Raw genomic sequence first — 25915 nt, 5'->3', positions numbered from 1 at the left:
ATTTCAAAATTGCATAGTGAGAAAACGGACGATGGCAGTCAGAGTTAGTAAGTGACATGTGGATGATGGTCCTCCGGGCACAGTTCAGCAAGGTTTATTTTAAAGTGGACCAGTTCTCAGAGGAAAGTCCATCCCTGAAGACTTTTCTTAGTGGGTTTTAATCTGTCACATAAGGCTTTGGTGCATAAAGACTCTTACTGGGTTTCAGCTTTTTGGTTGCAACAACTTTTAGAAGGCACACTCACCTTCTAGGCATTTTGTGGTTGTCTCACAAAATATATTCTACAGTTTTCAAACCAGCACCTGGATCTGAATTCCTTTGTAATTTCATGTAGTTAAAATTTAGCACAGCCACTGAGTTATTAAATAACATATATCTGTATATCACCACCTGCTGTTTTTTTTTCTTCTTATCTCTGTGTCCGGCTCACTAAGAAGGCCGCACACGCTCAGTTTAATCCTTTAACTGCTTCCTGAGCTGTGATAGGGAGAGCATGGACACGCCCCCTGAGATCCAGGAGCAAAGACACTCCCCTTGAGCTGTCAGCTTCCAATAAATATAGCAGAAAATGAATCTGGGGATCTCTGGATCCATGTGAGGTACAGGACTGCTTCTAGCTTTTAGAAAGAGAATGTTATGTATACATGGAGTCTGATTTTCATCTTTTACATTGGTGATGGAATACCCCCTTTAAGGACAGAAAGTTCTCCTCTGGGCATATGTCTTTAAATGTTGCACCTCAGGTTTGGGTTTTAACCTGAAAAGGAATAGAGGGTGCAATTGGCAGGACAGCGGTGTCTGCAGGCTGCTATTGTAACATATAAGACATCTTCATCCAATGTAGCATTATTATTATTACTATTTGTATGATTTTTATGTTTTTGTAGATCATAGTTTATCTGTTTAATACTCCACTTATCTCAATGGTTAAACCGAACTTCCTCTTTAGCACGCTTCCTATGACCTGCCGGATTTCTTGAGTCCTGAGACAATAGATGATGGGGTTTAGAAGGTGGGGGATAAAAGTATAGAGGCAGAGAAGCGAGACGCTAATATCTTGACTTAACACCAAGAAAGGCATTATACACAAATACCCGAGGGCCAAAGTACATGAAGATGATGAACAGATGGGTGACCCATCTAGAGAATGCCTTCTGTAGACCCTCGCTTCTCACAGAGGAGCAGACCTTCATAAGGATGAGAATGTAGGATATTATAATGTAGCACAATGGACCTAAGAGAACCACCATGGAGAGGACATGCGCAGTCAGTTTGAGCAGGGGGGTATCAGAACAGGCTAGAACCGTGACTGCTGGATTTACACAAAAGAAACTGTTAACTTTTCTAGTGCTTCAAAAAGTGACCTGAGTGTACCAGGCGGCATTGATTAAGGAGATGAGAGATGCAAGAACCCAAAGGAAGATGCAGATGTTTATGGTGCGTCTCTTGGTGATGATGGCGGAATACCTCAGGGGTCTGCTGATGGCCACATAGCGATCAAGTGCCATGAACATGCTGATGAAAGAGTCAAGAGACCCCAAGAAGTGGACACAGAAGAGCTAGAACATGCAGGCAAACAGCGTCATGGCTCCAGCTCCAAAGCAGTATTTGGCAATTATTTTGGCTAATGTTATCGTATTGAATAAGATATCAGAGAGAGCCAGGTTCATGATGATGGTGTACATGGGCTGATGAAGATGTTCCTTCCATAGAATCAGCAGGATGATGCTACTATTAGCTGAGAGGGAGACAACATTGACAAGGAACAAAGTGCAAGAAACCACAGTATAGTACATCTCCGGCAGCTCTGGGATTCCGACAAGCACGAACAACGCATCAGACTAGTTGGCCATTGGTTGAAAATGAGCTGGAAAATAAAGATAGATCTTAGAACATTAAAGAGTGCAGTGTTAGAAGCAATATGTATTCATCCATGTCAGTGGTGGAAGTCATGAGTGGAACCTCCATCGTTTCTTAGGTTCTGAGAAACAGAAGTGGAGAAAAGTAACAGGGATGGGTTAGGTGAATAATTATTAATTCTCCTGGAATAATCCTTTAACCTTCAAGGTAGGTCACAAGTTTCCATATTTTGAAATTTAAAAAAAAAAAAAAAGAATTCTGCCAGCCATTTTGAACCCTCAAAACTGCTGAAAGCTATCATTCCTCCAGCACTATTACCACAAGTGCCCAAGAGATGATCCATTCATGCACAGTGCCATTGGCTCTCTAGATTGACTGCTTCCAAGTCCCTCCTCTCAGCTCTCAGTAACAGCTCTAAAGTCTCCTGGTTGGTTGGTTGGCTGGGTGCTTGCTGTTTCAGTGCTAGGAGGAGGAAAACATTGACTTCTTGCTCATATGATCTGTATGACCTTCACTCTAGGTATGTCTCTGCTGCTCTCCCCATCACCTACAGACTGCTGTCAGCAGTTTTGAGAGCTCAGACAAAGCCCTTGTTATTAGGACAGCCAGGAGATGCTCTACAAGGTCATACATCCACACTATTATAATGTCCCCTAGTTCCTCTGACTGGAGGCCATTTTTGTTCCATATTTAAGGAAATTTTTGTCCTGAACCCTTTTATATGTATTTTACATACTGTAGACTTCAATGTAGACACACAAGCGGAGTCCATGGGTACAGTATATCCACATTCACAGCGCTTTCGTGTGCAGCTAATATAATAAAAAGTGACATATTCTTTTTTATGTCTCAAGAACATTGACTTATAGGATACAGTAGCTGAGTTCCAACGGGCGTCTCCAGAGGAGCAGCTTTTCTATTTTTTGGGGGAATAAAAGATGGGATCATTGCATGGCTTATAAGACTGCCTACTGGTCACTGTCAACAAGGAGAAATAGTACCTCCTGGATCTTCTTATCTACGTTACTGCACTCTATGTGGCCGGGCATGGAAGTACAGTTAAAACTCATCAATCTTCTTATCTATCTACCGGCAGGCAAAATATCTGCTTTAAGTGTCCCAATTTTATTACAGCCGCCTCATCAGCTGCCCCCAGCACCCCACCTCCAGGACTTGATTATAAAGCTTTCCATCAGACACAGTGTATTACCATCTCTACTAAACATGAGCAAATCACTTAAAATGTAATTCTGGTTTGATTCGAATGGATTCCATGTGATCGAGTAGCCTGAAAATTTGTGACAGCCGAGGTCTCCTAGGACATTTTTTTCTCTCTCTGTCCTCTCAAACTGAATTATTGGAAATTTGGATTTGGATGAACCTTGAATGTTTACAAAATTTGTGTCAGATCCTATTTGTTTTCAATGTATTCACTCACCTTTATTCCCTACGTATCCTATCATTGTACGCCAATGCCGCAATAAGCTGGAGGCCTCGGAGCAAAAATCTGGTGGAAGATTTAACATTTTTAACCTATCTCGGGTAATGACCGAGTCCCTGAGCTGCAAGTCCACTTTCCAAAGTTGCTCTTTATCCAATCTGGTGGCAACAAGTCCCTAATTTAGACTAAATGCTGCATCCAGTCCATAGTCCAGTATAAAAGCTGCGGTCAGTCCATAGTCCAGAGTAAATGCTGCATCCAGTCCATAGTCCAGTATAAAAGCTGCGGTCAGTCCATAGTCCAGAGTAAATGCTGCGGTCAGTCAGTCTATGTGTAGTGCCCTGGAGCAGGGGTACTTTGAAATCTGGACATTTGCCTATTTCCCCTTTGCAAAGTTATAGACTTCTTACTTTATTTCACTTTAAAGGGTTATCTTGACTTCTACTGTGTAACTGCATTTTATATGTATGTTGTGATATATATCCTGTTCATTTGCACTGTATATATATATGTGTGACTTTGTGGAAGAGATTAATGAATACTGAGAGACATCTGGGACTTTTTAGCTAATAATTAGAAGCTGGTGATTTTCCATAGCTGCCATAGGGTTTAAAGAATCCAAAGCCAGACGTTGTTTACCACCAAAACCAGACAGACTGACCTTTTGAATATCTGGTTCAGCTCTGTTGTCTGGAAACTTGTTTGTGTCTGGAAAAACGGATGTGTCATTGCCATCGAGTATCACTGAAGTTCTAATGTACGAGTCTATGACAGATGGGAGTTGTAACAATTAGAGATGAGCGAATCGAAGTTGAAGAAGTGGAATTTGATCCGAATTTCAGGAAAAATTTGATTTGCACCGAACCCAAATTTCCTCACGCTTCGTGGTAACGAATCGCATTTTTTCCTAAAATGGCTGCTGCACGTGTGAGGACATGGAGCAAGAACTCTGGGAATGCGGGATCACCCACAATGCCATGCATGCAGCCAATCAGCAGCCAGCCCTGTGATGTCACAGCCCTATAAATAGCCTCAGCCATATTGGATTCTGCTATTTTCCAGTGTACTTAGTGCAGGGAGAGATGTCAGCAGGCGCTAGGGACAGTGCCTATTACACCTTGCAGCACTGACTTGGTATCAAAATTGCCATTATACAGCTCTGTAATTCCAGCAAACCGTTCTTGTTATTGGGGTGTAAGTGCTGTTTGATACAGCCATTAACAGGGTTTATTACTAGGAAATATTTCTACGTCTTATTTGCCCGTGTGCGGTGTTGTTATATGTTCTAAAGCATTTTTTGGCTTGTATTCGTGGGGAAAAAGGGCTTATTAGCCGTTGTGTGGTGAAGTAAGAAAATGACAGCCCTTTTTGGCGTGTATTAGTGGCAAAAAAATATATATTATTTGCCGTTCAGCGGTGCAGTTACATGTTCTAAAGCCCCTTTTTGGCGTGTATTAGTGGCACAAAAAAAAAATTATTTGCCGTTGTGTGGTGAAGTGAGAAAATTACAGCCCTCTTTGGCGTGTATTAGTGGCAAAAAAATATACCGCATTTTTCGGCGTCATAAGACACACCCGATGATAAGACGCACCCCAGGTTTAAGAGGAGGAAAAAAAAATATATATATTATTCATCAGACCTTATATTAGATCCTTAGTTTATACCCCCATAAATATCAGGACATCACATCAGCCCTCCATGTCAGAACCCCATCAGACCTCAGATTAGCCATGTGATTTACATATACAGTGCTGTTACCAGATACCAGAAGGGCAGCACTGACAAATCAGGAAGTCAGGCCCTGCTTAGAAGGGATCTTTGCCCTTTACCCTACAGCTTATAGTCACGACTAGAGATGGCCTTGCGGTTCTTTTCTTTTACATTGTGAAGAACTTTGACCCATGACACATCCATCAGGTGGACAGCCAATTGAGACATTTCAGCACATGGACACACCCCCTACCCTATAAATAAACCCGATCTGGCCGCCATTTTACATTCAGTCTTTTGCCAGTGTAGGGAGAGGTCGCTGTGTGGAGCAGGGACAGACTGTTAGGGACACCAAACGCTAGCTAATAGGGCCACAAAAGTCCTTTTATGGACTGGTATAGGTGTGCTATCAATAGGTGTGACTTACTGAGGGGTGTGATATACTTATAATATACTTTCTAACATAGAAAGTATATTACAGTGCATTTGTATTGTGCAGCAGTTGTGTGCGGTTCTGCTGCGATACCGCAGCTACACAGAGTGCCAAACGCTATTGGACCAAATAATTTCTACTGTTGTGATATTCCAGTGGCCCCCCCAAAAAACTGATTGAAGCGGGGTGTTTTTATACCAATAATATACTTTCTATATAGTGCATTTAGGTAGTGCAACATTTGTTTGCACTTTTGTTGCGTTACCGCAGCTACAGATAGTAACAAAACCCTCTGGAACAAATAATTTCTACTGGTGTGATATTCCAGTTGCCCCACAAAAAACTGATTGAAGCAGGGGTGTTATATACCAATTATATACTTTCTATATAGTGCAGTTGGGTAGTGCAGAATTTGTTTGCGGTTTTGCTGCATTACCTCAGCTACTTGTTCTTTTCTGTACACTGAATGCATAATTTTTGGGGCCTGTAGTCCACTGGCCTGCTGTAAAATTGATATCCAATGACCGTGTAATCTACCTCCAGCTACATACTTACTTGTTCTTTTCTGTACGTTGAAGGAATAATTGTTGCAGCCTCGGAGGAATTCAACACCAGTGACGACCACGTGTTATCGAATTTCAACTATTATCATTAGGGTTTTTTTTTCCAAGAGGAGGGATTTCGTTAGCCATGTTTTTAATCCAATTTTATATTTTTAGTTCTTTTAAACATATGTATTTGACCTGTATTTGTACTGGCTTGCAGTAAAATTTATATCTATTAACTGATTAAGATACAATTTTTTTGTTGGAATTTTTGTCATTGATCCCCCTCTAGTATGTCACTGTCCATGATGTGGGACTATTCGTACACTTCTACTAAGTATTTTGTGGCTGCAAATAGGAGCTGAAGGTTTTTCAGGTTCGCCTGCCATTAAAGTGAATGGGCCCGCCGCGAACATGTGGTTCACAAACATTTGATCGCGTTCGTGCGATCGCGTTCCTGAACCGTCCCGGCGATGTTCGTCCATCACTAGTCACGACCACGGCCGAGCAGTGTGTGGCGGAGGTCAAGGTTATGGGCTGCTCCGTCCATTACCCCGGAGTGCACAGAGCGGATGCAGGAGTCAGGGGAAGGAGGTAGGGGACTCGGGCGCTGTGGAGGTTGTGAGGTTAATTTATTCGGCCGGCCTAGTCCATGGCACTGGAGACAGATGACAGATTACCCGGCCGAACAAATAAACCTCCCACTAGATGATGTGCTGCGGCTCTGGGTGGCAGGGCTTTGGAGGGTGACGCTCCGGTACCTGCAGGCGCTCCTGGAAGCGGATGGGTAGTATCGGAGCCATGGGGGTTACGAGCTGTGCTGCTTCCCTCTTCTCCCTGGGCTGTCGCCTCTCGCAGGCTGCCTCTCACTCTCTCAGGGAATGGGAATAGTAGTAAGGTGTCCTCAGCGCGCCGCCTAGAGAGGGCATCCTCCGGCTGTTCCTCGCTGACTATTGGGCAAGAGCCGCAATGGCGGAAACGGGGTCACCCGTGAAGCGCAGGCCCCAGCAAGGAAGACCGGGGAGGGTGAGTACTACAAGCGCTTGCAGCACTTCGCTACCAACTCCCAGCACCAAATTCATACTAGTGAGCGCTTCCATAATGGAATCGCTCACTAGTATTCGCTTTATAAGACGCACGGCCATTTTCCCCCCACTTTTGGACGGGCAAGTAGTGATGAGGAGAGTGGCGTGGGAGCTGGTGTTGCAAGCGGTCAGGTTACTGACCCAGAGACAGTTGAGGAGGATATCAGTGACGTGCAGACAGTACTCGATGATGATGATGTAGCTGATCGCACTTGGGAGCCGGGTGAATTAGGGGCTTCATCATCATCGGGAGAAGAGGGTGGCAGCTTGCCTGTGAGGCAGCGGTGGAGCCAGCAAGTCGATAGCGTGGTCGGGAGTCAGCAGGGTGGCAGCAGTGAGAGGTCGGTAGCCAAACGTGCCAAAGGTAGACCACCCGCTTCGCAGGAGCCTACCTGCCCGGAAAGTAGTGGTGCATGGGTTCACGGAAGCAGCGGCGGTAGCAGTCAGTCCATGCATAGTGTTGGGGGTAAAATCACCTACTCAGCGGTGTGGCAGTTATTTGTTAAGCCGCCAGAGGAGGTGAACATGGCCATATGTAGAATCTGCGGGCAGAAGGTGAAGCGTGGCCAGGGTGCCAATGTTGGCAACATATGCAGCGTCATCATAAAATGGCTCCGATGTGGTGGTCTAGCCTGCTGCAGCAACTGCTGCATCATCCAGTGGCACGCACCCGGTTTCAGGCAGGCAAGGCTCCACCACCTCAGCCGAAGGGAGCTTTCTGTCCTTCCCATCATCTGCTGGTCCTGATTCTCCTGCTCCTCCTCCCTCTACTCCTCGTCAGTCATTCCGTCAGCAATCACCGAAGCGATTGCCAAGAGAAAACAGTATGCGTGCACTCATCCAATGGTGCAGAAGCTGAATGTGCTCCTGTCCAAGTTGCTGGTGTTGCAGTCCTTCCCTTTCCAAGTGAAGGACTCTGCACCTTGTGGGAGCTGAACTGGAGGAGTAGGAGGACATTGCAATGGGTAGCGAAATGGGTCATTTTTACACACAGGTGACAGGAGAGGAGCAGCGGTGTGGCAGTTATTTGTTAAGCCGCCAGAGGAGGTGAACATGGCCATATGTAGAATCTGCGGGCAGAAGGTGAAGCGTGGCCAGGGTGCCAATGTTGGCAACATATGCAGCGTCATCATAAAATGGCTCCGATGTGGTGGTCTAGCCTGCTGCAGCAACTGCTGCATCATCCAGTGGCACGCACCCGGTTTCAGGCAGGCAAGGCTCCACCACCTCAGCCGAAGGGAGCTTTCTGTCCTTCCCATCATCTGCTGGTCCTGATTCTCCTGCTCCTCCTCCCTCTACTCCTCGTCAGTCATTCCGTCAGCAATCACCGAAGCGATTGCCAAGAGAAAACAGTATGCGTGCACTCATCCAATGGTGCAGAAGCTGAATGTGCTCCTGTCCAAGTTGCTGGTGTTGCAGTCCTTCCCTTTCCAAGTGAAGGACTCTGCACCTTGTGGGAGCTGAACTGGAGGAGTAGGAGGACATTGCAATGGGTAGCGAAATGGGTCATTTTTACACACAGGTGACAGGAGAGGAGAAGCGGGAGCAGCCAAAGGAGCTACAGGGCGATGAAGAGGACGGGGCAGAGGACCTAGACACACCGTGGCAGTATGCAGTGGACATGGAGGCAGGGATTCCCTCCGAGTCACTTGCGCAAATGACCCGATGCATGCTCAGTTGCTTGCGTAGTGACAGCCGAATTGTTACCATTCGGCAGAGGGATGACTTCTGGCTCTCCACCTTGTTGGACCCTCGCTATTGGTCCAAAATGGGGGCCTTTTTTAAACCCGCTGAGAGGGAGGACAAACTGAACTACTATAGAGACATCCTATGTAGTGAGTTGGCCACTTCCTATCTGCTCCATCGTCCATCCTCTCGCAGGTCTGACCAGGGGGGCCCTCTGCGCTCACATTCCTCTGCCATGGCTGCTGTGGCTGGGTGGGGGATTAGGAGCAGTTCCAGCTCCATCAGCAGCAACTTGCGTCTAGAGTTGCTGATGAGCAGCTTTCTTCACATGCCTAGTGAAGAAACTACTCACCAGCAGCAGCTAGACCTGGAGCAGGACCTGAACCAACAGGTGGTGGCATACCCTGTCACCCCACATTGAAGATCCGCTGGACTACTGGGCAGCCAAACTTGATTTGTGTCTGCAACTAGCAGAGTTTGACCTGGAAAAGCTGTCCTGCCCGGCCAGTAGTGTGGCATCAGAGCGGGTGTTTAGTGCGGCGGGGCCATATTTACCCCAAGAAGAACTCGTCTGTCCACCCAAAATGTGGAGAGACTGACCTTTGTCAAGATGAATCAGGCGTGGATCAGCCAGGATTTGCACCCACCAATGCCTGATGCATCAGACTAGATCATCCATGGTGCCACACCAACACTTTGACAAAAGAGACTGGTACCTTCTGGCTACCCGACTGATGCCACACATCTGATGCCAAGTGCTCCTTCTTTCACCCACCATCTTCAGCTGGTACTCGTATTGCCACTCACCTCCCCACTCTGTCACCGGGTCACTCTGTGGTCTCCTGATGCTGCTGCCACTTCCTCAATATGTCACCTTGCCACTCTGTGGTCTCCTGATGCTGCTACCACCTACCCACTCTGTCACTGAGTAACTCTGTGGTCTCCTGATGCTGCTGCCACCTCCACACTATGTCACCTTGCCACTCTGTGGTATCCTGATTCTGCTGTCACCTCCACACTATGTCACCTTGTCACTCTGTGGTCTCCTGATACTGCTGCCACCTCCCCACTCTGTCACCAGGTCACTCTGTGGTCTCCTGATGCTTCTGCCACCTCCATACTATGTCTCCTTGTCACTCTGTGGTCTCCTGATGCTGCTGCCACCTCCCCACTCTGTGGTCTCCTGATGCTTCTGCCACCTCCACACTATGTCACCTTGCCATTCTGTGGTCTCCTGATGCGGCTGCTGCCACCTCCACACTGTCAAAGTGCCACTCTGTGGCCTCCTGATGCTGCTGCCACTTCCACACTCTGTCATTGTGCCACTGTGGCCTCCTGATGCTGCCGCCACCTCTACACTTTGTCAATTTGCCACTCTGTGGCCTCCTCCTGATGCTGCCGCCACCTCCAGACTCTGTCATTGGGCTACTCTGTGGTCTTCTCATGCTGTTTCCACCTCACCACTATGTCATAGGGCCACTCTGTGGACTTCTCATGTTGTTCTCCCACCCTCCTCACTTCATGACTGGGCCACTATTTTGCCTTTCGGCCTGGCTGACATCATCATTTATTTGACCTTTCTTCTGATCTGTCAGAAGGAAGGAAAAATGAGACTCACAACGGATCTTGTTTGTGTAGCAGCTGTAAGGCCTGTATGGTTCCATCAGAATTAGCTTGTGATTTGGTAGCCAAAAGCATGAGTGGGTACAAAACACAGAAGACATGCAAATATTCCATTCACATGTCATCTCTGTTTTGGATCCACTCCTGTTTTTTTTGGCATTAGCCATACTGATGGATTACTGAGCAAATGCTGACCATGTGAAGGCAGATGCTCAAAAGACAGGATCCATTTTTTGGGGGTTATTGTTCTGACAGATCAGAGGAAGGGCAAAATAATTAGTGACGTCAACACAAACTTACTGCTGACACCCTCTCCACTTACTGCTGACACCCTCTCCACTCACTGCTGACACCCTCTCCACTCTGTCGGGGGCTCTACTTGTATAAGCGTTTAACAGAACAGGTTCTGTAGACATCTATGTGGAATCAGCTGACGACGGTGTAAAAGGAGTGCTCTTCTTCTTGGCGCTAACATCGTCCTGTAAGGCTGAGTTCATACTTGAGTTATTTGGTCAGTTTTGGCCCCGTGACTGCCCAAATAAGTGAAGTGTGCAGTGATTCTAAGAGTGATGCCTGTCATCTGCAATGTCATACTGACTCACAGTATTATTTCACTACCACAGCAGACTCCCTATACGTGTTACTGCAAGGCACAGTGTTCTCTGCAGCCAGATTCGCCGCAAATAAATTCGGATCGAACCAATTTTTTTCTAAAAAATCGCTCATCTCTACTCATAATAATAGTCCTTTTCATTAACTGTGAGCCAACAGAGTATTTCATTTCTTATTTAACAGGTCATTGAGTGTGAAATGTGTACAGTATGAACAATAAAGTATAAAAAGCAATGTAAAAAATGCTTTTTTATATACAGGGAGTGCAGAATTATTAGGCAAGTTGTATTTTTGAGGATTCATTTTATTATTGAACAACAACCATGTTCTCAATGAACCCAAAAAACTCATTAATATCAGAGCTGAATATTTTTGGAAGTAGTTTTTAGTTTGTTTTTAGTTTTAGCTATTTTAGGGGGATATCTGTGTGTGCAGGTGACTATTACTGTGCATAATTATTAGGCAACTTAACAAAAAACAAATATATACCCATTTCAAATATTTATTTTTACCAGTGAAACCAATATAACATCTCAACATTCACAAATATACATTTCTGACATTCAAAAACAAAACAAAAACAAATCAGTGACCAATATAGCCACCTTTCTTTGCAAGGACACTCAAAAGCCTGCCATCCATGGATTCTGTCAGTGTTTTGATCTGTTCACCATCAACATTGCGTGCAGCAGCAACCGCAGCCTCCCAGACACTGTTCAGAGAGGTGTACTGTTTTCCCTCCTTGTAAATCTCACATTTGATGATGGACCACAGGTTCTCAATGGGGTTCAGATCAGGTGAACAAGGAGGCCATGTCATTAGATTTTCTTCTTTTATACCCTTTCTTGCCAGCCACGCTGTGAAGTACTTGGACGCGTGTGATGGAGCATTGTCCTGCATGAAAATCATGTTTTTCTTGAAGGATGCAGACTTCTTCCTGTACCACTGCTTGAAGAAGGTGTCTTCCAGAAACTGGCAGTAGGACTGGGAGTTGGGATTGACTCCATCCTCAACCCGAAAAGGCCCCACAAGCTCATCTTTGATGATACCAGCCCAAACCAGTACTCCACCTCCACCTTGCTGGCGTCTGAGTCGGACTGGAGCTCTCTGCCCTTTACCAATCCAGCCACGGGCCCATCCATCTGGCCCATCAAGACTCACTCTCATTTCATCAGTTCATAAAACCTTAGAAAAATCAGTCTTGAGATATTTCTTGGCCCAGTCTTGACGTTTCAGCTTGTGTGTCTTGTTCAGTGGTGGTCGTCTTTCAGCCTTTCTTACCTTGGCCATGTCTCTGAGTATTGCACATCTTGTGCTTTTGGGCACTCCAGTGATGTTGCAGCTCTGAAATATGGCCAAACTGGTGGCAAGTGGCATCTTGGCAGCTGCACACTTGACTTTTCTCAGTTCATGGGCAGTTATTTTGCGCCTTGGTTTTTCCACACGCTTCTTGCGACCCTGTTGACTATTTTGAATGAAACGCTTGATTGTTCGATGATCACGCTTCAGAAGCTTTGCAATTTTAAGAGTGCTGCATCCCTCTGCAAGATATCTCACTATTTTTGACTTTTCTGAGCCTGTCAAGTCCTTCTTTTGACCCATTTTGCCAAAGGAAAGGAAGTTGCCTAATAATTATGCACACCTAATATAGGGTGTTGATGTCATTAGACCACACCCCTTCTCATTACAGAGATGCACATCACCTAATATGCTTAATTGGTAGTAGGCTTTCGAGCCTATACAGCTTGGAGTAAGACAACATGCATAAAGAGGATGATGTGGTCAAAATACTCATTTGCCTAATAATTCTGTACAGGGTGTATATGTAATGCCAAAAAATGTATATGTTATGCAATGAATATATTTACACAATAAAATAATTTATATGTACCCTCAAACAGCACCACCAAAATGCTTTTTTTTCCTGTCTCATAAATCTAGGTCCCATACAGCCATGTTAATGAAAAAACTAAAAAGTTATGGCTTATGGAGATGCAAAAACTTAAAAAAAATAGGTGCTCATTACAGGGTTAAAACAGTAAAATAAATAAAATATATTACAAAAGTGAATGACAGACCATTTAGAATAGTTTGAAAAAAAGGCATCGATAAGTTTAGTTACCTTTCAACTACAGCATCTGAGCAGTTATTTTCCAGGAGCTCTATGCTCCTGGGGACCAAGCGACTCCCCTGCATCGAGATCGAGGGTGCTGTTCAGTTGCTATGGCAGCCTCAGTCCTTTTAAAGGCTCCAAAGCTTATCATAGTTTATCTAAACTCTAATTCTCTCATAAACTGCAATAGTAAATCATTGCAGTCGATGGCAGTCAGATAATTGCATGTTCAAGGCCCCTAGGGAGGAAAAAAATGATTTCACGATTTCTTTTTGTATATAAGAAAGAAAAAAATATAAAAATTTGAATCATTCCACTTTTCTCATTTAAAAAAATAAAAGTAAATGAAAAATATAATCATCATTATTATTACTGCAAATTCACCAAAATGACAGAACTATTAAAATATATGTGTTTATCCTATGACGCAATGTAGAGATAAGTGAATCTATTCTAAACTACAGTAATTTAATTCATTATAAATTTCACAAAAAGTCTGCTGACAATTGATTTGCTTGGGATGAATCACGTAAAATGGTGCCAGAGCCATTGCACAATGGAAATTGGTAAAGAAAATGAGTGAAAAGTTAAAAATGGAGGATCACATGATCATGGGAGGGAAGGTTCTTGCCCTAATTGGCTCAGAGGCTGTCAGACATCCCGTCAGCCAATCAGGGGCAGGATTTTTGAAGGTCCTTCAGCTTTTGGGCAGGAGAGATGCCAATCTAAGCACAGCTTGAGACTTGTGTTGGCAGTGTCTTCCAAAAGGCCATTACATACACAAGCCAGTAATCTAGGTGTGGTAGGGAGAGCATAGAGACAGTATAAGGACAAATTGAATGAGGTAGATCAGGGTCTTATCAGGTAAAGGAGAGATAGGGAGAGACTGTTCACTCAGGGGTCTGAGTTTCATACAAATGCCGGCAATTGTGCAAATTCTGCAACCAACAAGATCCTGTAACAACATCATTTTTTTTGTAAATGAACAGCCAGCCAGCCCTTTTTTTTTTGTAAAAACCTTAAAGGGGTATTATCATCTTAATGATCACTGTTAAATCTGTTAATGATTTAACAGTGATCATTTTTCTAAATATATTTAATTAACAAATTCCCACCCCTTAGAAGAAAATAAACCTATACTTACCTGACTGTTGTCTTCCGTCTCCCCTGGTTACGGCCACCGCTCTTCTCAGACCGCGCATGCGCTATGGTGATTTCTTCCTGGCCAGTATAGTATACTTGCCAGGAAGAAGTCACCAGGGCGCATGCGCGGTCTCGGCGTGCGCGTTCAGTACAGCGCGCGGCCCGGCCGGGAGAAGACATCAATCAAGATGGAGCCCGCCCCCTGCCGAGTGCAGAAACCAGGAAGTGGACAGCGCGCCGGGAGCAGGTAAGTATTAAACGGTGTCATGAGAATACCCCTTTAAGTTTCTACAGTTTATAAGTGTTTTATAGGCTTATTTCCAGCACCTCCAGCACCAAGAACATACATTCTGCTGCTATTGCATTGAATTGTGTCAATATACCATGCAGCTTTAGTGAAGGAGTTGTGTTACAATAACTGCATTAATATACCAGTTTCAGTTAAAGGGAATCTGTCACCAGTGACCTCCCTTACCGGCTCTTTAAATAAGCACATAGCTGTTTTTCTTTTGTTGATCTGAGTCTCTATTCCAAACTATGATAGTTTTTCAAATTATTTGTATATTTCAATATTTAGCATAACAAGGGTGTCACCATTGCTCTTATTGCACCCATCAGCTAGACTTTTTTGCCAATTGTCTGTAAAAATTGTCTTGCCATCATGGAAATGTGGTGCAGTTCTGTTTCTTCACCAAAAATTAATTCTGCTCTATGATTTTTCGTACTTTTTGCCCAGCTATCAATAAAAAAACAAAATACAAAAAATCTTTAAAATTGTCTTGTTTTGTATATGACTATGGCCTTTACTGGGACATATCCTATTCCCTGACCCCATGGACTTCTGGGTATGCAGATTTGAACAGTGACTGGACCTCACCTAGTTTGTCCTCTTTGTTCTGCCTTGTCCAGTCTCCAGTGTTATCTCTTAGAGGGTGTTCGGTGCCATGGGGGACGTGGTAACACTCAAACGGACAAAGTCTGCCAGTGTCCAAAACATTTGTCAAAATGAACAAGGCATGGATCCAGGATGACTTTTACACACTTTGGCTGAGGCCAATGAATAGATCTGCCAGTGCTGATGGTGCCCCATAATGCCACTGCTGCTGTCTGTCTGCCTACCTACCATGGAGGAAAAAACTATCATGAAATACTAATAGCAGTTTAATACAGAAAATGTGCTTCTAAACTAAATAGATGAGGTGACAAATCTTAATGAGGTCATCATTATGGGGACTTCAACTACCCAGATCTAAAATGGGAAACTGAGACCTGTACTTCTCATAAAGGAAACAGATTCTTGGCAATAACCAAAGACCTTTCCCAACTGGTGCAGGACCCAACTAGAGGTATGGCCACACTGGACTTAGTATTAACCAATAGACCTGACAGTACAACAGATGCGCAGGTTGGAGGACACCTGGGAAATAGTGATCATAAAGTAATAACCTTCCAATTGTCATTCAAAAGAGTGTTTCCTCAGGGAGGAACAAAAATACCAAACTTCAAAAAAGCTAAATTTAGCTAACTAAGAGAGGCCATAGGCCTAACTAACTGGGACAAAGTCCTCAAAAATAAAAATACAGCCACAAAATGGGATATTTTTAAAACCATCCTAAAATCTAGTCGTTAGAGGTACATACCTAATAGAGTGGTTAATAAAACAATAAATGACAAAAAAAAAAACATTTAAATCACTAAAACAGGAGGGTTGTGAGAAAGCATTAAAACACTATAAGGAAAAAAATTGAATATGTAAAAGACAAATAAAAGCAGCCAAACTAGAGACCGAGGGATTAATTGGCAAAGAGAGTAAAATTAACCCAAAATTTTTTTTCAATTATATAAATGGTAACAAGTATAAATCTGAAAGTGTTGGCCCTTTAAGAGTGATGAGGGGGAAGTTGCAGAGAGTGATGAGGAGAAAGCAAAGCTATTAAATATTTTTTTCTCCACTGTGTTCACTGAAGAAAATGAACTGTCAGATGAAATGCAGAATGTAAAAGTAAATTCCCCATTAAAAGTGCCGTGTCTGACCCAGGAAGAAGTACAGCGGCATCTTAAAAAGATTAAAATAGACAAATCGCCAGGACCAGATGGCATTCACCCCCGTATCCTAAGAGAATTAAGTAATGTCATAGCCAGACCCTTTATGTCTGATATTTAAGTACTCTATACTGACTGTTCCACAGGATTGGTGTATAGCAAATGTGGTGTAAATATTTAAAAAGGGTCCAAAAACAGAGCCTGGAAACTATAGGCCGGTAAGCTTAATATCGGCCGTGGGTAAACAGTTTGAAGGTTTTCTGAGAGATGCTATCTTGGAGTACCTCAATGAAAATAAGCAAATAACTCCATATCAGCATGGCTTCATGAGGGACCGGTCATGTCAAACTAATTTAATCAGTTTCTATGAGGAGGTAAGTTCTAGACTTGACAGCGGTGAATCAATGGATGTCGTGTATCTGGACTTCTCCGAAGCATTTGACACTGTACCACATAAAAGGTTAGTATATAAAATGAGAATGCTCGGACTGGGAGAAAACATCTGTATGTGGGTAAGTAACTGGCTGAGGGATAGAAAACAGAGGGTGGTTATTAATGGTACACACTCAGATTGGGTCACTGTCACTAGTGGGGTACCTCAGGGGTCAGTATTGGAGGGGTCTCTGTCACTAGTGGGGTACCAAAGGGGTCAGTACTGGAGATATCACTGTCACTAGTGGAATACCTCAGGGGTCAGTATTGGGCCCTATTCTCTTCAATATATTTATTAATGATCTTGTAGAAGGCTTGCACAGTAAAATATAAATTTTGCAGATGACACTAAACTGTGTAACGTAATTAACATGGAAGAGGACAGTATACTGTATATATATATACTACAGAGGACAGCATACTGTATATATACTACAGAGGACAGTATAAGGCTGCAGATGGATCTGGATAGATTGCAGGCTTGGGCAGATAAGTGGCAGATGAGGTTTAACACTGACAAATGTAAGTTTATGCACATGGGAAGGAATAATGCAAGTCACCCGTACATACTAAATGGTAAAACACTTGGTAACACTGACATGGAAAAGGCTTAGGAATTTTAGTGAACAGCAAACTAAGCTGTAGAAACCAGTGTCAGGCAACTGCTGTCAAGGCCAATAAGATAATGGGTTGCATCAAAAGGGGCATAGATGCCGGTGATGAGAACATAGTCCTACCACTTTACAAATCGCTAGTCAGACCACACATGGAGGACTGTGTACAGTTCTGGGCTCCTGTGAACAAAGAAGACATAGCAGAGCTGGAGAGGGTTCAGAGGAGGGCAACTAAAGTAGTAATAACTGGAATGGGGCAACTACAGTACCCTGAAAGATTATCAACATTAGAGTTATTCACTTTAGAAAAAAGACGACTGAGGGGAGATCTAATTACTATGTATAAATATATCAGGGGTCAGTACAGAGATCTATCCCATCAGCTATTTATCCCCAGGACTGTGACGAGGGGACATCCTCTGCGTCTGGAGGAAAGAAGGTTTGTACACAGACATAGAAGAGGATTCTTTACGGTAAGAGCAGTGAGACTATGGAGCTCTCTGCCTGAGGAGGTGGTGATGGTGAGTACAATAAAGGAATTCAAGAGGGGCCTGGACGTATTTCTGGAGCGTAATAATATTACAGGCTATAGCTACTGGAGAGGGGTCGTTGATCCAGGGAGTTATTCTGATGCCGGATTGGAGTCGGGAAGGAATTTTTTTTCTCTAAAGTGAGGAAAATTGGCTTCTACCTCACAGGGTTTTTTGGGGCTTCCTCTGGATCAACTTGCAGGATAACTGGCCAATCTGGATGGACAGATTTGTTTTTTCAGTGTTATAAACTGTTACTATGTTACCATTATGGTCTGTGCCATATGCATCTCAAAGTATTCAAACTGGCATGTAAGAAGTTTTCCATATGTGGCCCTACAATACTACCATACTTGATTCATATACAGTGGTCCCTCAAGTTACTGGTTCCAAAGCTCCAAAATGTCATCCAAGATAAGAGAAAATGAAGATTTAAGAAGAATAAGCAGATAACTAAAACAGATAAGACAAGTCCTTACATAATACAGTCAGGGAAAGCTGCTAACTAGCATCTAATCCAGCTATTGTACCAGAGAAGTGGCCTTGATTGGTTGGATCTGGGTCTGAGACATGGTATGTTGAGTCTAGTTTCAACTAACGATGGGTCAAGAAAAGACCATTGTATGTTGGAAAAATTGTATCCTGAGGCCATTGTATCTTGAGGGACCACTGTACCAGCCTCTGAACTGAAGGAGCACCGCGTGGATAGTGGGGCCCCATTTATTCCAGGTTTGCAGAGGCTTTGAGCTGCTTAAACATAAAAAACACCCCCAAAAGGCCCCATTTTGGAAACAATACCTCTCAACAAAGTAATATTGGTGTGCACCCCACGGGTGTTTCATATAATTTGTCTTCCTTTTTTTCACTATGCGGGTAAATACCAAGATATTTTAATACTTGTGAGCTTTACAAATGTGGCTATGCCAATATGGATGAGAAAATCGACTCGGAATGAAACACATTCATCACAAATCTCACAAAGATTCTTCCTTCAAACGAATCCGTAGTTTTGGTGATTTGCTTCGGAAAAATCGCACAACATAGAGTCCGCCATTTCACTTTTTAAAATTCAGTACACTTGGGAGGGAAACAGAGAGGATGAAGACAGAGAATAACGAGGGATGAGGGCAGTGGCGTGCCTATGGTGTTTGGCACCCGGGGCGGATCCTTTCTCTGGAATCCCCCCCCAATACTTTAAAAAAAATTGTACTACCTCACAGTAGTACTGCCCTCATTTTACAACCTTCACAGTAGTTTTGTACATATGTGTGCCCCCTCACAGTAGTTATGCCCTCTCTGTGCCCCTTTCACAGTTGTAATGCCCTCTTTGTGCTCCCTTCACAGTAATAATCCCCATTTTGTCCCATTCATAGTAATAATCCCCATTGTGCACCCTTTATAGTAATAATGCCCACTGTGCCCCCTTCATAGTAATAATGCCCATTTTGCCCCTTCACAGTAATAATATCCATTGTGCCCCCTTAATAGTAGTAATGTCCACTGTGCCCCCCATAGTAGAAATCCTCATTGTGCCCCCTTCACAGCAATAATGCCCACTGTGCCCACTTCACAGTAATAATGCCTAATGTGCCCCCTTCATTGTAGTAATGCCCTCTGGCTCTGTTCCCCCTCCATAGTAGAAATGCCCATTATTGCCCATCTCTGTTCTGTTCACCTGCTCGCTGTAGCATTTGCAGTGATGAGCAGGTAAACAGAGCAGAGAAGGCAGCACTCGTACAAAAAGAAAAGCGGACAACCCCTTTAAATACATACTTGGAAAACATTACATACAGCGCTACAGAACATTCAGGGTCATACAGCGCCACTTACCTCTTACATCCAGTGACGTCTCCTCTGATGTAGATGTTCTCTTTCCTCTTCTTCTCCTATCCTCTCAGACCACCATGGTGACTTCTTTCAGCCACGCCTCGTCTCTGCAGACTTTAACAAACAGACATCTTACTTTCCTACTTTTCCATCATCCTCTCACCTTCTCAACACCCCATCCTGCCACCCCCAATACTGTGCTCCCCAATACTTTCCTACAGAAACAGTCCCCCTGAAAATACCGGTACTACACAGAACACCCCTTTATATTGTGCGCTAGTACAAAAAAATCCCCCCTTCCTTTCAGATCAGACCCCCAGTTTTAAATCTCAGATCAGAGCCCCATTAGACTCCGACCCAATATCAGACCTTAGATAAGACCCCCATATAAAACCCCCATATAAGACCACCATTAGACCTCCAGACCCCCATATCAGACCTCCAGGCCCCCATATCAGACCTCAGACCAGACCCCCATATCAGACCTCCAGACCCCCATATCATACCTCCAGACCTTCATTAGACCTCCAGACTCCTACTAGACCTCCAGACCCCATTAGACCTCAAGACCCCCATATCTGACCCCAATAAGACCTCCAGACCCCCATTAGACCTCAAGACTGCCCAGTCAGACCTCCAGACCCCCAATCAGACCCCAATTAGACTCTTGGAAAAGTCCCTGTGCAGTTGACAGCTGACCCATGGGGGTCAAATACACTGATGTGGAATATGGGAGTAGTTGTACAGTTTGGGTGCTCCCTGGGCCATTCAGTTATAGAAAGGGCACATCTATTACTGCCTTCAAGGTGTACCCTGGTTCTCCTTCCTGATGGTGGTTCAGAATGCCCTTGATAGTGATGAATGGTGCAAGGCAGGGTTGCTTGGCTGCTGAAGATGATCTTGGTGCAATGTGAGAGTACAGGAAATAATGAGGCCAAGTTAGCAGCAGAATGATATAGTACTTTACTGACGAATTAAGTTGAGATGCATTAGTCACAGTTCTGAGCATGCATGGACTGGCAGCTCTTACACAATGTGCAAATTCTCCACAGTTCTTACAGGTTACACAGTTGCAGTAATAGTTAACAAGTCTAGGTCTTTCTCTAAAGCATTTTTCCTCACATTACACTTTTCTATAAAGTCTAAGCGTCCAGAAATAGGAGTGCAACTTTTCTTAATATGCAACCACAGGGCAGACCCCAGCATCAGGCTAAGTTCTGCACCTTTTTTACAGGTTGCTTACTCACAATAAATGTTTCCACAATGTCCTCAGTGGGATGTGGATCTTTAGCAACTTCTAGAGTGTGTTTGTAAAGTATGTCCAGGCACCATAAGACTTAAATCTCCTAAACAATGTATACTATGGAGTCTATAAACGTATTTCTAGTACGCTAAAAAAAAAGAGACCACGCAAGGAAATATAAACTTTGATAATTTATTGAAAATCCACATATAAAATTATAGCATAATTAATTATAAAATACATAAAGCAGCAGACATGAGAACACTGGAGTGTGACAATAATAATGAGCTCCAGACATCAAAGGACTAGTATAATAACAAGTAGCAGTATAATCACATAAGGCTCAATTGTGGCAACCATGCGTCCATGTAATGCAGTTCACCGCTCAACACTGAGACGTGAAGGGTGGTGACATACCTCTGCATAGCCTAAGTGTAATGCTGCTAATGAAAGTCACAAAATATCAAAGTTACCGTGAGGAAGCGTATAGCGAAACGATCGTCGGGCGGCACGCTCCAGGCTGGGTCAGTAACTTTGATACTTCACCATCTCAGGTTAGACATCCCTACTACAAGGACCACTAACTGGTGACAATCAAGACCTGCTAACTCCTTACTGATATTTACATGACAATGCAATGATACATGGCAAAGCATATTTTTAACCCTTTTTACTGAATACACATTGAAAATGTACATATAAACCCTTCTGCAGAGGATCACTGCATACCCCCGTTATTTAAAGGAAGACTTCAAGCTCTTGACTCGTGGTCTCTGGATCACCTCCAAGGCAAAAGACCTAATACAAGCAAGCTAACATATGCATAATGTAGCTATGACTTCCCAAACCCACATTTGTTCTCTCTTTTATCCTATAGAGGAAACAGGTTAAGGATATCAATAAAATGAACATTTCAACATTGCATAGTGGGAATACAGTTAGTAAGTGACACAGGGGCAACAGTTCTCCAAGCACAGTCCACAAAGGTTTATCTTAAAGTGGAACAGTTCTCAGGGTAAAGTCCATCCCTGGGTACATTTCTTAGTGGTTTTAATCCGGCACATAAGACTGTGGTGCATACCGTATATTTATTTCTTGTTTCAAACAAGTCTTTTGAAGGCTGTTCATACAAAGTCTCCTAGACATTAAGCTTATGGTTGCAGAAACTCAGAGTGCTTTACTCACAAAGTTTCTCTCTGGTTCCAACTATTGTGCGGGGAACAAACACAGACGTAGTTAAGGATACAAAGTTCTCTTCTGGGAATATATCTTTAATTGTTGCACCTCAGGTTTTGGGTTTAACCTGAGGAAGGGGGGGGGGGGGTGCACATGTTGAATGTGGGGGGTAAAGTAGAAATGTTTCTGAATGTTGCAGGGGAGGCTCTTAAGTGACCTAGGGAACTACCACCTGGAACATCAGAACAGAGTCTCTGACCCTTAATAGAATGTCCCACCAGTCTGCTCATGTTTTGTAGGGGGTTCCCTATCAGTTGCAGCGAGAGGAGCCAGTAACTGCCTGATGTGATCAGTTCTTAATGCAGTAGCTGAAAAGGACCTGCGATGATGTCACCATCATGTGACCAGTGCAGGAGAGGACGGCTCAGAAGTGAAGAGGAGAAGTCCTGGGAAGAAGCTGAGGTGATGTATGTTACATGATGAGAGGTGAGTGAAGGGAGAGGCAGAGCAATGCTGGAAGTTGTAGTTATTTAACTGAGACTGTATGTTAGGGCTGGAGGGAGGGAAGTTACATGGGACAGTGGGGTGGAGTGATGTTATTTACATGGGACTGAAAGTTGAGGGGGTGATGTTATTTACACAGGACTGTATGTTGAAGGCGGTTGCAGGAGGGAGTGATTTTATTTACATGGGACTGAATGTTGATGGGTACTGTTATTTACATGGGACTGCATGTTGGAGGTGGCTGGGGAGGGGGTGATTTTATTTACATGGGACTGTATGTTGAAAGTATCTGGGGGAGAGGGAGTGATGTTTTTTACATGGGACAGAATTTTAAGGGGTGATGTTATTTACATGGGACTGTATGTTGAAGGCGACTGGGGAGGGGGTGATGTTATTTACGTGGGACTGTATATTGGAGGGGGCAGGAGAGATGGTGTGATGTTATTTACATGGGACTGTATGGTGGAGGGGCTGAGGAATTATAATTTCTGAGGACATTAGAGGAATATAAATACTGGGGGCACTTCCGGGCGAGCATTATAACAGTAAGGGGCAATATAAATACTGGGGGCACTGGGGGCATTTTAACAGTAGGGGGTGATATAAATACTGGCGCACTTCAGGGTGAGCATTATAACAGTAGGGGGTAGTATAAATACTGGGGGCACTTCAGGACGCGCATTATAACAGTTGGGGGGATATAAATACTGGTGGTACTGGGGGGGGGCATTTTAACAGTAGGGGCGATATAAATACTGGTGCACTTCAGGTTGAGCATTATAACAGTAGGGGTCATTATAAATACTGGGGACATTAGGCGTTCTTATTACTACTGGGGGCTCGATAGGAGTGACATATATATCCGCATTATTTCTGAGCACTATTGGGGCCTTATTACTACTGAGGGGTCTGTAGAGAGATGTATTACCACTGGGGGAACAATAGGGGGCCTTATTTCTACTTGGGGCTCTGTGAGGGTATTATTAATACTGGAGGGCTCTTCTATGAATGGGGGCACTCTTAGGGAGTATTATCACGGTTGGGATCACTGTAGGGGGTAGTATTACTAATGAGGGCATTCTAGAAGGGAATAACTATTGGTGGGACTATGAGGAGCACTATAACTATGGGGGGCACTCATTTTTCTTCAGGGTGGTATTTGGGGGTACAGAAAAGTGAGGAATCTAAGATGTCCGTGTGTCACACTCTGCAGAGACGAGGCGGCTGAGAGAAGTTGTCCGGACTTACTGGAGAAGATCTTCATCAGATCAGACTTCACCTGGGAGGCCCTGGAGATGACAGCTATGTGCTGCTGTATAGCTGAATAGCAAGTACAGTAAAATGTCTTCAGTGCTACTGTTTGCGGTGGGGGGTGGTTGGTCGACTTAGAGAATTGGGCCCCGGATCTTTTGAGACCCTAGCAACGCCCCTGGTTCTGGTAAAGTTAGCGGCTATCTGGTAATGAGTCCCACTTTGCGGCTTGGTAAAGAAAAGGGCAAGATGCAGGCCAACTTCTGGGGGAGGAACATGGATCTGCCTAGCCAGCTTCATTACTCCAGTATTATAGGGCCTTGTGGATCATCGGTGGGGGTGTACTCCACTACATATCCTGAGCAGAGTTTGTACAGTCACTCCAGGCACTTAACTTCCCTCCTCCTTACAAAGTAGTTCAGACGCCATGTCCAACAGGAATCCATAATCTTTTTCCATAAACAAGACCACCTCTACATCTATGCAGTAAATGGGCAGAGAATTGGTACACCAGCAGAATACAGCCCACCTTGGCAGAGAACTAGCAAGCTAGACAACCTATTGCTCAGGCACCCTCAAGTACCTCATGGTTGCCAGCCATAGGCTGTTGAAGATTAGGGTGGAGGAGGGGAGACATTGACATCAAGCAGGCCGCAGACTGCAAAGATGGACAGTCCAGACCCGGCAGCTGGAAGAAGACAGAGGGAGGTGCGTCCAGGCTCCCAGGTAAAGTAGGTGGAACAGTGGCAGCTGCTGGCTGCCACAGTAACACATAGGTATTCATCTGATGTATCTTTATTACTATTATTACTCTTTTTTATCATTTTATATTCTTGTAGATCATAGTTTATCTGTGCAATACCTCAGCAATCCCTATTCTTAAACCAAACTTCCTCCGTAGTGCAATCCCTATGACCTGCCGGATTTCTTGAGTTCTCAGACAATAGATTATGGGGCTTAGAAGATGGGGGATATAAGTATAGAGGCAGAGAAGCAAGACGCTCATTTCTGGAGTGAACACTATGTTCATCACAAAGGCGTTATACACAAAGACCCGAGGGCCAAAGTACATGAAGATGATGAACAGATGAGTGACACATGTAGAGAATGCCTTTTGTAGTCCTTTGTTCCTCACCGAAGAGCAGACTTTTACAAGTATGAGGACGTAGGATATGATAATGTAGCACAAGGGTGCTAAGAGAACCAACATGGAGAGGACAAGCGAGGTCCGTTTGAGCAGAGAAATATCGGAACAGACTAAGACCATGACTGATTGACTTACACAAAAGCAACTGTTAACTTTTCTAGAGCCGCAAAATATAACCTGAGTGAACCAGGCGGCATTGACTAAGGAGATGAGAGACGCAAGAGCCCAAAGGAAAGTGCAGATGTTTATGGTGCGTCTCTCGGTGATCATGGAGGAATACCTCAGGGGTCTGCTGATGGCCACATAGCGATCAAGTGCCATGAACATAATGATGAATGAGTCAACAGAACCCAAGAAGTGGACACAGAAGAGCTGGAACATGCAGGCAAACAACGTCATGGTTCCAGCTCCAAACCAGTATTTGGCAATTATTTTGGGTAATGTTATCGTATCGAATAAGATGTCAGAAAGAGCCAGGTTCATGATGATGATGTACATGGGCTGATGAAGATGTTCCTTCCATAGAACCAGCAGAATGACGCTACTATTAGCTGAGAGGGAGACAACATAGACAAGGAATAATATACAAGAAACTGCAGGGTGGTACATCTCCGGCAGCCCCGGAAATCCAGCAAGCACAAACAGAGAATCAGACTGGTTAGCCATAGGTTGGTGATGAGCTGGAAAATAAAGATAGATCTTAGAACATTAGAGAGTGGAGTGCTATATGCAATATGTATTCTTCCATGTCAGTGGTGGTCAGGGATGGAGCCCCCATGGGTTTCTCAGGTTCTCAAAACTGGAAGGGGAGAGGAGCAACAGGGGATGGAAATTGCACTGAAAGTTGGTATATAATGTCCTCTAGCCTCCTAGGAATCATAATTGTTTAGGAAAAC

The 25915-nt window shown here is 44.0% G+C and overlaps 1 protein-coding gene and 1 pseudogene across 1 annotated transcript; both read right to left on the bottom strand.

Moving 5' to 3' along the window:
* Positions 1–896: 896 nt before the first annotated feature.
* LOC120994090 lies at positions 897–1854 on the bottom strand (annotated as a pseudogene).
* A 22865-nt stretch (positions 1855–24719) lies between these two features.
* On the bottom strand, positions 24720–25688 carry LOC120994089 (olfactory receptor 1M1-like). Its single transcript, XM_040422549.1, has one exon. It carries the CDS (start codon positions 25683–25685, stop codon positions 24720–24722), a length of 966 nt encoding a protein of 321 aa, XP_040278483.1. The 5' UTR covers positions 25686–25688.
* Between the last annotated feature and the right edge of the window lie 227 nt (positions 25689–25915).

The sequence above is a fragment of the Bufo bufo genome, chromosome 3, assembly GCF_905171765.1.
Source record: "Bufo bufo chromosome 3, aBufBuf1.1, whole genome shotgun sequence".
Lineage (NCBI taxonomy): Eukaryota > Metazoa > Chordata > Amphibia > Anura > Bufonidae > Bufo > Bufo bufo.
Note: the sequence above shows the minus strand (reverse complement) of the source record. Positions and strands in the feature narration are given on the sequence as shown.